Source organism: Nicotiana sylvestris, chromosome 6 (genome assembly GCF_000393655.2).
Source record: "Nicotiana sylvestris chromosome 6, ASM39365v2, whole genome shotgun sequence".
Classification (NCBI taxonomy): Eukaryota; Viridiplantae; Streptophyta; class Magnoliopsida; order Solanales; family Solanaceae; genus Nicotiana; species Nicotiana sylvestris.
The window spans coordinates 97,897,247-97,909,278 of NC_091062.1; the positions used below are offsets into that span (position 1 = coordinate 97,897,247).

A 12,032-nucleotide genomic window follows, 5' to 3' on the forward strand; every position below is an offset into this window, starting at 1 on the left:
ATATATATATATATGCTCTACTATAGTAGGCTCGCTCATAGATGCTCTACTGTATTAGGCTCGCTCATTGATGCTCGGCCATACTAGGCTCTGTATCTCGGCCAACTAGGCTCGCTCATAGGTGCTCGGCCATAGTAGGCTCGGTATATAACTTACCATCTGATCAGAGGTTGCACAATAGGGGCTTGCTCATCGATTATAGCTCGATGGTAATGAAAATACTGTAACACTGTATATATAGACTCTTTGTTCTTTTGACTGGAAGAAAGAAATACTCAATTGAATATTGTACTTACAAGACTATGAAAAATATATGTAAATATCGGGATATGAATTTTTCTTTATGCCTCATTATAAAACTTTTGTAATTACGAGATCATACCAAAATGAAAGAAGGGCTTAGACTTAACATACCTGGAGTAAGAAAAAATACATGTGATGTTCTTGAAAAAGGTTGCACCGCACTCCGTTAGAATCGCAAGATTTTATGTTGCTAAAGTTCCAATAATTCTCGTTGGGTTGGTTGAAGAATCACGTTGCTTAATGTAATATTTGGAATCTGATTCAAGTGTTTGAAAATGAAAAGTTGAAAACTCCTAAGAATGGCCAACGTTTCCTCTATTTCTAATTGTAGTGTTTGAGGGTGAGATTTGTTGAAAGCTTATATGAATTCACTTCTGATGGTAGAGTCTTTGGTATGGAAATGTTAAAATTTGATTGTAGTATCTTGAGAATTAATTTGTTGAAATTCATCAGAATGACTAACGTCCCCACTTGTCATTGTAGTATCTTTGATATGGAAAATATTGGAAACCAGTGAATGTGTAACTAACACATTATGCCACCTAATAAGAAATGACAAAGAGTCATTTCTTTAGGATGTGGCATGCTGCCATGTGGAGATTGGGGGAATTTTAATCTTTATCCACTTATTAGTTAATTAGGTAATGTCCTGTTACCTGGTAATTAATCAATTACCCGCATAATTAAGAATTATCTCAAATTACTTAAAATTCTACTTATTTTTAATATACCTTATACATTATACTATCACAGTCATATGGTACCTTGTATGGTACTAGTCCTTAAATATCGGGTATTATACCTCAGACCGTATTTTATCCCAAATCGTCAACCTTCAACGAAACTCATTTTCTTTAATTCGTGCACCCTTTATCCTTCATGACACTTACTTATCGGTTGTTATAAATAGCATAAATATGCTAACCTCAAGATAATCTCATTCCCGATTCTATGTCAATTAACTGAAGATGAAACTTTAACGTATGAGAAACGCGAGATGTAATATCCTCCTCCTGTATATCTTGGTGCTTATGTTTGCAATACAACTTCTACTTCTAGGGTGCTTTCTATGTCTTCTGGAGATTACTTCCAAGAACCTAAGTTTTATCATCAAGTTTCTTCTCAACCTTCTTGGCAAGAGGTTATGATTAAGGAATTTCAAGCCTTGGAAGCCAACAACACTGGGGACATAGTCCCTCTTCCTGTCGGTAAAAAGGCCATACCTTGTAAATGGGTGTACAAAATTAAACAAAGGTCTGATGGGTCTATTAAAACAAGGTTAGTAATTAGGGGTGATACTCAACAGGAGAGTGTAGACTTTAATGAGACTTTTTCTCCTGTAGTTAAGATGACTATTATTAAATGTCTTTTATTTGTAGCTGCTAAAAGGGGCTAGGCTGTTTACCAACTTGATACAAATAATGCCTTTCTACATGGAGATTTAGATGAGGAAGTGTTCAAGAAAATTCCTCGAGGTCTTTCGGTCGCATCTTCTGATTTTATTCCTGTTGCTTCCTTAGCTTTTAAACTAAATAAGTCTCTCTATGGGTTGAGACAAGCCTCTAGGCAGTGGTATGCTAAGCTTTCCACTTCTTTGCTATCCAAGGGTTTTTAGCCTAGTCTAAATGACTATTCTCTGTTTAGGAAGTTATCAAGGGATCATTTCACTATTGTAGTTGTGTATGTGGATGACATATTAGTAGCTGGGGATGACATTTATAAAATTACTACCCTCAAACACTTTCTTGATGCCCAATTCAAAATTAAGGATCTTGGAGAAATCCATTGTTTTCTTGGTCTTGAAATTGTTAATCTTCCTCATGGTTTCTTGGTTGGTCAGCATAAGTGTACTAATGACCTTTTCCAAGAATATAATGATCTATTGTTAGTCTATCTGTGTCCCCATTGGATCTCATGTTAAACTATCAGCTGAATCTGGTGATCTACTTCCTGACCCTTCCATTTACAAACAATTGGTTGGTAAACTGAATTATTTGTAACACACTCGACCTAATATTTCTTTCACAGTACTACACCTCAGTCAGTTTATATCTGCTCCTAGGGTGCCTCACTTAGAGGCTGGTTATTATGTATTGAGATATTTGGCTGGTACCTTTGGTTTGGGGCTCTTCTTGAACAATATTGTTGATTTGTCTTTAAAGGATACTCTGATTCTAATTGGGCCAGTTGTTCTAATAGCAGAAGATCTGGGTTTCTATTGTTACTTGGTGGTTGTCCTGTCTCCGGAAATCCAAGAAGCAACCCATCATAGCATTATCTTCTGCACATGTTGAGTATAGGGCCCTCAGAATGTTGGTAGCCAAAATTACTTGGTTGGTTCGTTTGTTGGGTGAACTTGGTATTGATAATCCCTGTCCAGTCCAGGTATATTGTGACAATTAGGATGTTGTTCACATAGGAAAGAATCCTGTTTTCACGAGCGTACTAAGCACATCGAGGCGGATTGTCACTTTGTCCGGAATATATTAGCTGCTGGTCTTATTTCTCATCACTCTATTTCTACTTCTACTCAGTCTGCCAAAATTTTTACTAAATCCTTACTTGATGTACAACAACAGGGATTCATTGTCAAACTTAGAATGTCCAGCCTTTCCAGCTTGAGGGGGGTGTTGTGACGACCTGGGCAGTCGTCTCATGAGTTACCACTCTGTTTTCCCCATTTGTGCTTCTTATTGCTTTGTCTATCGGTTCTATATGTGATCGAGTTGTTTGGCTCGGGTTCAGAGAGGATTTGGTAAGGTTTGAGACACTTAGTCTTTGTTGAGGAATCTTAAGTTGGAAAAGTCAACCGGATATTTACTTATGTATTAGAGGGCTCGGATGTAAGTTCCGATGGTTTGGTTAGCTTCGGGAGATAATTTGGGACCTAGAAGCGTGATCGGAATGAGTTTTGAAGATCCGGAGTAGATTTAGGTTTGAATTGGCGAAATTGGATTTTTGGCGATTTTCGGTTGGTAGGTGAGATTTTGATATAGGTTTCCGAATGGAATTCCGAGAGTTGCAGTAGTTCCTTTGTATCATTTGGGATGTGTGTGCAAAATTTTCAATCATTCGGATATGGTTTGGTTGGGTTTTTGACCAAAAGTGTAATTTAGAAGATTTTAGAATTCTTAAGCTTGAATCCGATGCGAATTTGGTGTTTTGATGTTGTTTTGAGAAATCCGAAGGTTGGAACAAGTTTGAATGAGGTTATGGGATATGTTGACATGTTTGGTTGAGGTCTCGGGGTCCTCGGGTGAGTTTCGGGTGGTCAATCGGACCATTTCATGCTTTGGAAAAGTTGCAGCTTTTTGAGCTTCAGCTGTTGCAGAATTTTCTTCTTCGCGATCGCATAGGAAGTCTCGCGATCACGCAGAGCTTTTATGGGGGAAGCCCAGGTTGTTTTTCGTGTTCACAAATATGGAGATGCGATCGCATAAGGTGGCGAGATTGTTGATCACGAACGCGTGGAGAAGGTCGCGTTCGCGTAGAGTTAAATGGACTAGGAGTTTGACTTGGAGTTTGTTCTTTGCGAACATGGTCCACTGTCCGCGATCGCGTAGTGTAGGATGCCTGAGCATCGCGTTCGCGTGGGAGTTGGCGCGTTCGCGTAGGGTTAAATTTTGGGTTCTGAGAAATTGTGCTTTGCGATCGCGAAGGAGGTTCCGCTATCGCGATGAAGGATTTGAGGCCTGGGCAGAATGTTTAAATAGTCGTCTTGTCCGTGACTTTGGGGTTTATTTCTTCCATCGTTGATCATTTTTGGAGCATTGTGAAGAGTATTGAATAGGGATTCAAGGGGAATCACTTGGAGGTAAGATTCATGGACTTAAAACTCGATTCTAATGTGAAATCTACCTAAATAATCATGGAAATTAAGCAAAAAATTGAAGAACTAGGGCTTGGAAACTTAGACCTTTGAATGAGGATTTGAAGGACCATTTGAGGACGGATTTCAGAACTTTTGATATGTATGAACTCGTGGGGAGATAAAGAATCTATTGATATAAAAATTATCAAATTCCGAGATGCGGGCTTGGGGGTCGGGTTTTGGTAATTTCGGGATTTGTGTTGTATAATGACTGTTTTCGCTTGGGCTTCGTTTCCTTAGCATATTTTGACGCCGTGATTCTGATTTTGGATAGATTCGACGCGAGTGGAGGCCGATTCGAAGGGCAAAGGCATCGCGGGCTAGAGATTTGACCGGATTGAGGTGAGTAATGATTGTAAATGATGTCCTGAGGGTATGAAACCACGGATTTGCACATCGTTGTACTATATTGAGGTGACGCACACACTTGATGATGAGCGTGGGGTCGTCCACTATTGGGGATTGTGACTTAGTCTGTCCCGAATGACTATTTTACCGCATATTTGTCTCAAATCTATTTGCTATCATCATTTTTTAGGCCGAATGCCATATTTGGGCCTCGTGCCAACTATTTGAACCCTTCAAGGATTTTTCTTAATATTTCCTCACTGTTTTGACTTTATACTTGAACTCAGTCATGTATATTCCACTGTTTTCATACTCAGCCATGTTTACTAGGTTTTAACACTTAAATGATCTTTTAAATGATAATTGGGCTGAGAATCATGTTTTACTACTATCGAGTGGCTTGTGAGGATTTTTGACTGAGTAAGGCCGAGGGCCTATGTTGTGAGGAAACACTGATCGTGATTTGAGTTCGAGGGACTGAGATATGTATGCCACGAGGTGGCTTGTTGATATGAGGCCGAGAGCCTAGTGATGACGCCATGAGATGGCTTGATATTGCGCTTGGGCTGTAAGGGGCCCCTCCAGGGGTCTGCACACCCCTAGTGAACGCGGATACCCATTGTGATGTGAGATATAGCCCGAGGGGCTGGTATTGTTCTGAGTTATTGCCCGAGGGGTGGATTTGTTGATATTGTGCCCGAGGGGCGAACCTTTATGTGTTTATCTTCCTTAATTGCCTGTCAATTACCTGCGTAATTGTTGAAAAAGGCTTTTCATGAAGTTTAATTTGAGTTAAATGACTTTCACATATCTTTTACTGATTTACTGTTTTTACTGCCTCATTATAGCCTGTAATGTGCCTTATATGATTTCCTGCTTTCAATCTTTATTTATGATTATTACTCACTGAGTTGGAGTACTCACTTTACTCCATGCACCCCGTGTGCAGATTCAGGCGCATCTGGTCCCGCTCCCGAGTGCTGATCGTTCTAGCTCAGACAGATTCGAGGAGTCTCTAGGTAGCTATCGACGTTCGCAGCCCAGAGCCTCTTCCCTATCTTATTTCTCCTTATCTTAGTTTTGTATTGATCTCTGTAGACTTTTCTTGATTATTCCGGATTTTAGATGCTCATGACTAGTGACACCCCGGTATCAGGTTGTGTTTGGTTGTTCTTCCGCATATTTGTACTGTTGACTGCTTAAACTTTAGATTATTTTATCATGCTTTAGACTTGAATATTATTGTTTAATTGTTAAAGTCGAAATAGGAAGTGTCGGCTGGCCTTGTCTTCACAAAAGGCGTCATCACGACCAGGTCCGGGTTTAGGGTCGTGACAAGTTGGTATTAGAGCCTAGGTTACATAGGTCTCACGAGTCATGAGCAGGTTTAGTAGACTCTCGTGGATCGGTATGGAGACGTTTGTATTTATCCTCGAGATGCTGCAGAACCTTTAGGAAAAATTTCATGTTCCTGAAATTTTTGTCGTGCGAATTTGTTGATCCGAGTACTAAACTTCTGTTATTCTATTCTCTCATAGATGGTGAGGACACTCGCTACCGGTCAGGATGGACGACACCAATACAACCAGCTGTGGACACTAGAGACCGAGGACGTGGTCGTGGTCGCGGTAGGGCAGAGGTGTGGCCCGCACAACATCTAGGGCAGCACCTACAAATCTACTAGCTGCCCTAGTTCTGGATCAGGTCCGAGTTATAGATGCTCCAGCAGCACCAGCTCAGGCACCAGCTGTGCCCATTGTGATTCCGGGTCTTTAGGAGGCCTTGGCTCAGATTCTATCAGTTTGAACTAGCCTAGCTCAGGGGGTCTCAGCCACTACAGCCATAGCTACTTCTCAGGCCGGGGGAGGCAATCAGACTCTTGCTGCTCGCACACCTGAGCAGGTCGTGTAGGGACTTCAGACACTGGGGGCACATCCAGCCCAGCCGGTTGCAGCTGCTCAGGACTATATAGTTTCTGCCATGCCAGAGAATGAGCAGCGTAGGTTGGAGAGGTTTGGTAGACTTCAGCCTCCGACCTTCAGTGGTGCAGAGGGCGAGGATGCCCAGGGTTTCTTGGATAAGTGTTAGAGGATGCTTCGTACAGTGGGTATTCTGAAGACCAGCGGGGTCACTTTCACTACCTATTAGTTTTCTGGAGCTGCCTTCACTTGGTGGGAGGATTTTGAGAGGCGTAGGCCTATTGATGCAGCACCCCTTACCTGGCAGCAGTTCTCCGTTCTCTTTCTAGAGAAGTATGTGCCGTAATCTCGCAGAGAGGAGCTGCGCAGGCAGTTTGAGTGGTTGCGTCAAGGAGAGATGACAGTGTCGCAGTATGAGTTGAGATTCTCCGAGTTAGCTCGTCATGCCATTTGGTTGGTCCCGACAGATAAAGAGAGGATTAGGAGGTTTGTTGATGGCCTTACTTATCAGCTTTGTATTCTCATGACCAAAGAGAGGATGACTAGTGCTACTTTTGAGGAGGTTGTGGATATCGCATATGACATTGAGTCTATTCATCTCTAGGAGCGAGAGTAGAGGAAGGCCAAGAGGCCTCGAGGATCTGGTAGTTATACTGGTGCTCCTTCGAGAGGTCAATTTCAGCACGACAGAGGTCGTCCATTCAGGCATGCTCAGCCAGCTCGCCCAGGTTATCGTGGGGAATTATCGGGTCATGGTTCTCACAGTTCACATCATAACCAGTCATCACTCAGTGCCCTTCTAGCTTAGAGTTCGTCCTATGCTCCATCAGTTCAGGGCTCTTCTACGCCAGGTGCATCTGCTAGTCACTCCGGTGCGAGGGTTTCCCTTCAGTCCCCTTCTCCAGCACTTGTGAATTGTTATGAGTGTGGAGAGATGGGTCATATATGGAGGCAATGCCCTTGTCGTCTTGCGAGTTCATCTCAGTAGATGGGTCAATCATCGGCTTCAGCACCAGTTACTTCATCACCACCCGCTCAGCCAGCTAGGTCTATGCCCTTCCAGCTAGACCCGATGTTATTGCTTCAGATGTTGTTATTACAGGTATTTCCGCAGTCTGCCATAGAGATGCCTCTGTATTATTTGATCCTGGTTCCACCTTTTCTTATGTGTCATCATACTTTGCTTGTTATTTGGGTACGCCCCATGAGTCTCTTGCTTCACCTGTTCATGTATCTACCCCGGTGGACGATACTGTTGTTGTAGATCGTGTGTACCGGTCGTGTGTGATGACTATTGGGGGTTTGGAGACCCGAGTGGATCTTTTATTATTGTGTATAGTGGAGTTCGATGTCATTTTGGGCATGGACTAGCTATCTCCATGTCGTGTTATTCTGGACTGTCATGCTAAGACAGTCACATTGGCTATACCAGGTGTGCCACAGATTGAGTGGCGAGGTGTGATCGATTATGTTCCTAGTAGATTGATCTCATTCTTGAAGGCCCAGCGTATGGTTGGGAAGGTTCGTCTTTTGTATCTAGCCTTTGTGAGTGATGTCGGTGCTGAGACTCCCAGTATTGATTCTGTTCCAGTTGCGAGAGATTTTTTCGATGTGTTTCCTGCAGACCTACCGGGTATGCCACCGGACATGGATATTGATTTTGGTATTGACCTGGTGCAGGGCACTCAACCCATTTCTATTCCGCTGTATCGTATGGCATCAGCGGAGTTGAAGGAGCAGCTTTAGGAACTCCTTGATAAGGGGTTCATTCGGCCTAGTGTGTCACTTTGGGGTGCGCCGGTTCTATTTGTGAAGAAGAAGGATGGCACTATGAGGATGTGCATTGATTATAGGCAATTGAACAAGGTAACAGTTAAGAACAAGTATCCTTTGCCTTGCATTGATGATTTATTCGACCAACTTTACGGAGCGAAAGTGTTCTCCAAGATTGATCTCCGTTCAGGTTATCACCAGTGGAAGATCAGGGACTCGGATATTCTTAAGATGGCTTTCAGGACCCGATATGGCCATTATGAGTTCTTGGTGATGTCTTTTGAGCTGACCAATGCCCCAGCAACGTTCATGCATTTGATGAACAACGTGTTTCGGCCTTATATCGACTCGTTCATCATAGTCTTCATTGATGATATTCTGGTGTATTCGCGTAGTAAGAAGGAGTACGTGGAGCATTTGAGAGTTGTGTTGCAGAGATTGAGGGAGGAGAAGCTTTATGCAAAATTCTCCAAGTGCGAGTTTTGGCTCATTCTAGTGGCTTTCTTGGGGCATGTGGTGTCCAGCGAGGGTATTCAGGTTGATCCGAAGAAGATAGAGGTGGTTCAGGGTTGGCCCAGACCGTCCTCAGCCACGGAGATTCGCAGCTTTCTTGGTTTGGTAGGCTATTATTGCTAGTTTGTTCAGGGGTTATCGTCTATCGCATCGCCCTTGACCAAGTTGACTCAGAAGGGTGCTTTATTTGTATGGTCAGACGAGTGTGAGGAGAGCTTTCAGAAGCTCAAGATAGCTTTGACCACAGCTCTAGTGTTAGTTTTACCATCAGCTTGAGGTTCATATACCGTGTATTGTGATGCTTCAAGAGTTGGTATTAGTTGTATGTTGATGCAGGAGGGTAGAGTTATTGCTTATGCTTCTCATTAGTTGAAGTCCCATGAGAAGAACTACCCCGTTCATGATTTGGAGTTGGCTGCCATAGTTCACGTGTTGAAGATTTGGAGGCATTACTTGTATGGTGTGTCATGTGAGGTGTTTACCGATCATCGTAGTCTTCAACACTTGTTCAAGTAGAAGGATCTTAATTTGAGGCAGTGGAGGTGGTTGGAGTTGCTTAAGGATTATGATATCACTATATTGTACCATCCAGGAAAGGCTAATGTGGTGGCCGATGCTTTGAGCCGAAAGGCGGTGAGTATGGGGAGTTTGGCATTATTCCAGTTGGGAGAGACCTCTGGTACTTGATGTTCAGGACTTGTAAAATCGGTTCGTGAGGTTAGATATTTCGGAGCCCAATCGGGTATTGGCTTGTGTGGTTTCTCGGTCTTCCTTATATGATCAAATCAGAGAGCGTTAGTATGATGATCCGCATTTGCTTGTCCTTAATGACAGAGTTCAGCATGATGATTCCAGAGATATGACCATTGGTGAGGATGAGGTGTTGAGGATGCATGACCGGATTTGTGTGCCCAATGTGGATAGGCTTCGGGAGTTGATTCTGGAGGAGGCCCATAGCTCGCGGTATTCCATTCATCCGGGTGCCGCGAAGATATATCAGGATTTGAGGCAGCATTATTGGTAGTGGAGAATGAAGAAAGACATTGTGGGATTTGTAGCTCGGTGTCTCAATTGTCAGCAGGAGAAATATGAGAATCAAAGACCGGGTGGCTTGCTTCAGCGGATGTATATTCCAGAGTGGAAGTGGGAGAGGATCACTATGGACTTTATAGTTGGACTTCCATAGACTTTGAAGAAGTTTAATGCTATTTTGGTGATTGTGGATCGGCTGACCAAGTCCGCGCACTTCATTCCTATTTGTACTACCTATTCTTCAAAGCGGTTGGCAGAGATCTATATCCGAGAGATTTTTCGTTTGCATGGTGTCCCAGTTTCTATCATTTGAGATAGTGGCACTCAACTTACTTTGTAGTTTTGGAGGTCTGTGCAACGAGAGTTAGGTACTCAGGTTGAGTTGAGCACAACTTTTCACCTTTAGACGGACGGGCAGTCCGAGCGCACTATTCAGATATTGGAGGACATGTTGCGTGCTTGTGTCATTGATTTCGGAGGGTCATGGGATCAGTTTCTACCATTTGTAGAGTTTGTTTATAACAACAGCTACCAGTCGAGTATTTAGATGGCTCCATATGAGGCTTTGTATGGGAGGAGGTGTAGATCTCCAGTTGGTCGGTTTGAGCCGGGTGAGTCTAGGCTATTGGGGATAGACTTGGTGCAGGATGCTTTAGAAAAGGTGAAGGTGATTCAGGAGAGGCTTCATACAGCGCAGTCGAGGCAAAAAAGTTATGCTGACTGGAAGGTTCGAGATGTGTCCTACATGGTTGGTGAGAAGGTTCTGTTGAAAGTTTCGCCCATGAAGGGTGTCATGAGATTTGGGAAGAAAGGTAAATTGAGTCCTCGGTTCATTGGGCCTTTTGAGGTGCTTCGGAGGATTGAGGAGGTGGCTTATGAGCTTGCTTTGCCACCCAGCTTGTATTTCATGTTTCTATGCTCCGAAAGTATATTGGGGATCCATCTTATGTTTTGGATTTAAGCACGGTTCAGTTGGATGGTGATTTGACTTATGATGTTGAGCCAACATCTATTTTGGAGCGTCAGGTTCGGAAGTTGAGGTCAAAGGATATAGCTTCGGTGAAAGTGCAGTGGAGAGGTCGGCCCGTGGAGGAGGCTACCTGGGAGACCGAGCGGGAGATGCGGAGCAGATATCCTCACCTATTTGAGTCTTCAAGTATGTGTCTTGACTCGTTCGAGGACGAACATTTGTTTAAGCTGGGGAGGATGTGATGACCCGACCAGTCGTCTCATGAGTTACCGCTCCATTTCCCCCATTTCTGCTTCTTATTGCTTTGCCTATCGGTTCTATATGTGATCAGGTTGTTTGGCTCGGGTTCGGAGAGGATTTGGTAAGTTTTGAGACACTTAGTCTCTTTTGAGTAAGCTTAAGTTGGAAAAGCCAACCGGATGTTGACTTATGTGTTAGAGTGCTCGGATGTGTAGATTTAGGCTTGAATTGGAGAAATTGGATTTTTGGCGATTTCCGGTTGGAAGGTAAGATTTTGATATAGGGGTCGGAATGGAATTTCGAGAGTTGCAGTAGTTCTGTTGTGTCATTTGGGATGTGTGTGCAAAATTTCAGGTCATTCGGATGTGGTTTGGTTGGATTTTTGACCAAAAGCGTAATTTAGAAGATTTTGGAATTCTTAGGCTTGAATCCGATGCGAATTTGGTGTTTTGATGTTGTTTTGAGCGATCCGAAGGTTGGAAAAAGTTTGAATGAGGTTATGGGATATGTTGGCATGTTTCGTTAAGGTCCCGGGGGCCTCGGGTGAGTTTCGGGTGGTCAATCGGAGCATTTCATGCTTTGGAAAAGTTGCAGAATTTTGAGCTTCAGCTGTTGCAGAGTTTTCTTCTTCGCAATCGCGTAGGGAGTCTCACGATCGCGTAGAGCTTTTGTGGGGACAGCCCAGGTTGTTTTTCATGTTCACAAAGATGGAGATGCAATCGCATAAGGTGGAGAGATTGTTGATCGCGAACGCGTGGAGAAGGTCGCGTTCGTGAGAGTTAAATGGACCAGGGGTTTGACTTGGAGTTTGTTCTTTGCGAACGCGGTCCACTGTCCGGGATTGCGTAGTGTAGGATGCTTGAGCATCGCATTCGCGTTGGAGTTGGCGCGTTCGCGTAGGGTTAAATTTTGGGTTCTGAGAAATTGTGCTTCGCGATCGCTAAGGAGGTTCCGCGATCGCGATGAAGGATTTGAGGCCTGAGCAGAATGTTTAAATAGTCGTCTTGTCTGCGATTTTGAGGTTTATTTCTTCCATTGTTGATCATTTTTGGAGCTTTTTGAA

At 43.4% G+C, this 12,032-nt stretch overlaps 1 protein-coding gene across 1 annotated transcript; it reads left to right on the forward strand.

Moving 5' to 3' along the window:
• The first annotated feature begins 1,372 nt into the window (after positions 1 to 1,372).
• On the forward strand, positions 1,373 to 2,303 carry LOC138870995 (uncharacterized mitochondrial protein AtMg00810-like). Its single transcript, XM_070148841.1, has 3 exons — positions 1,373 to 1,581; positions 1,948 to 2,134; positions 2,193 to 2,303. The coding sequence occupies exons 1-3, from the start codon at positions 1,373 to 1,375 to the stop codon at positions 2,301 to 2,303; spliced, it is 507 nt and encodes a 168-aa protein (XP_070004942.1).
• The last annotated feature ends 9,729 nt before the right edge of the window (positions 2,304 to 12,032 follow it).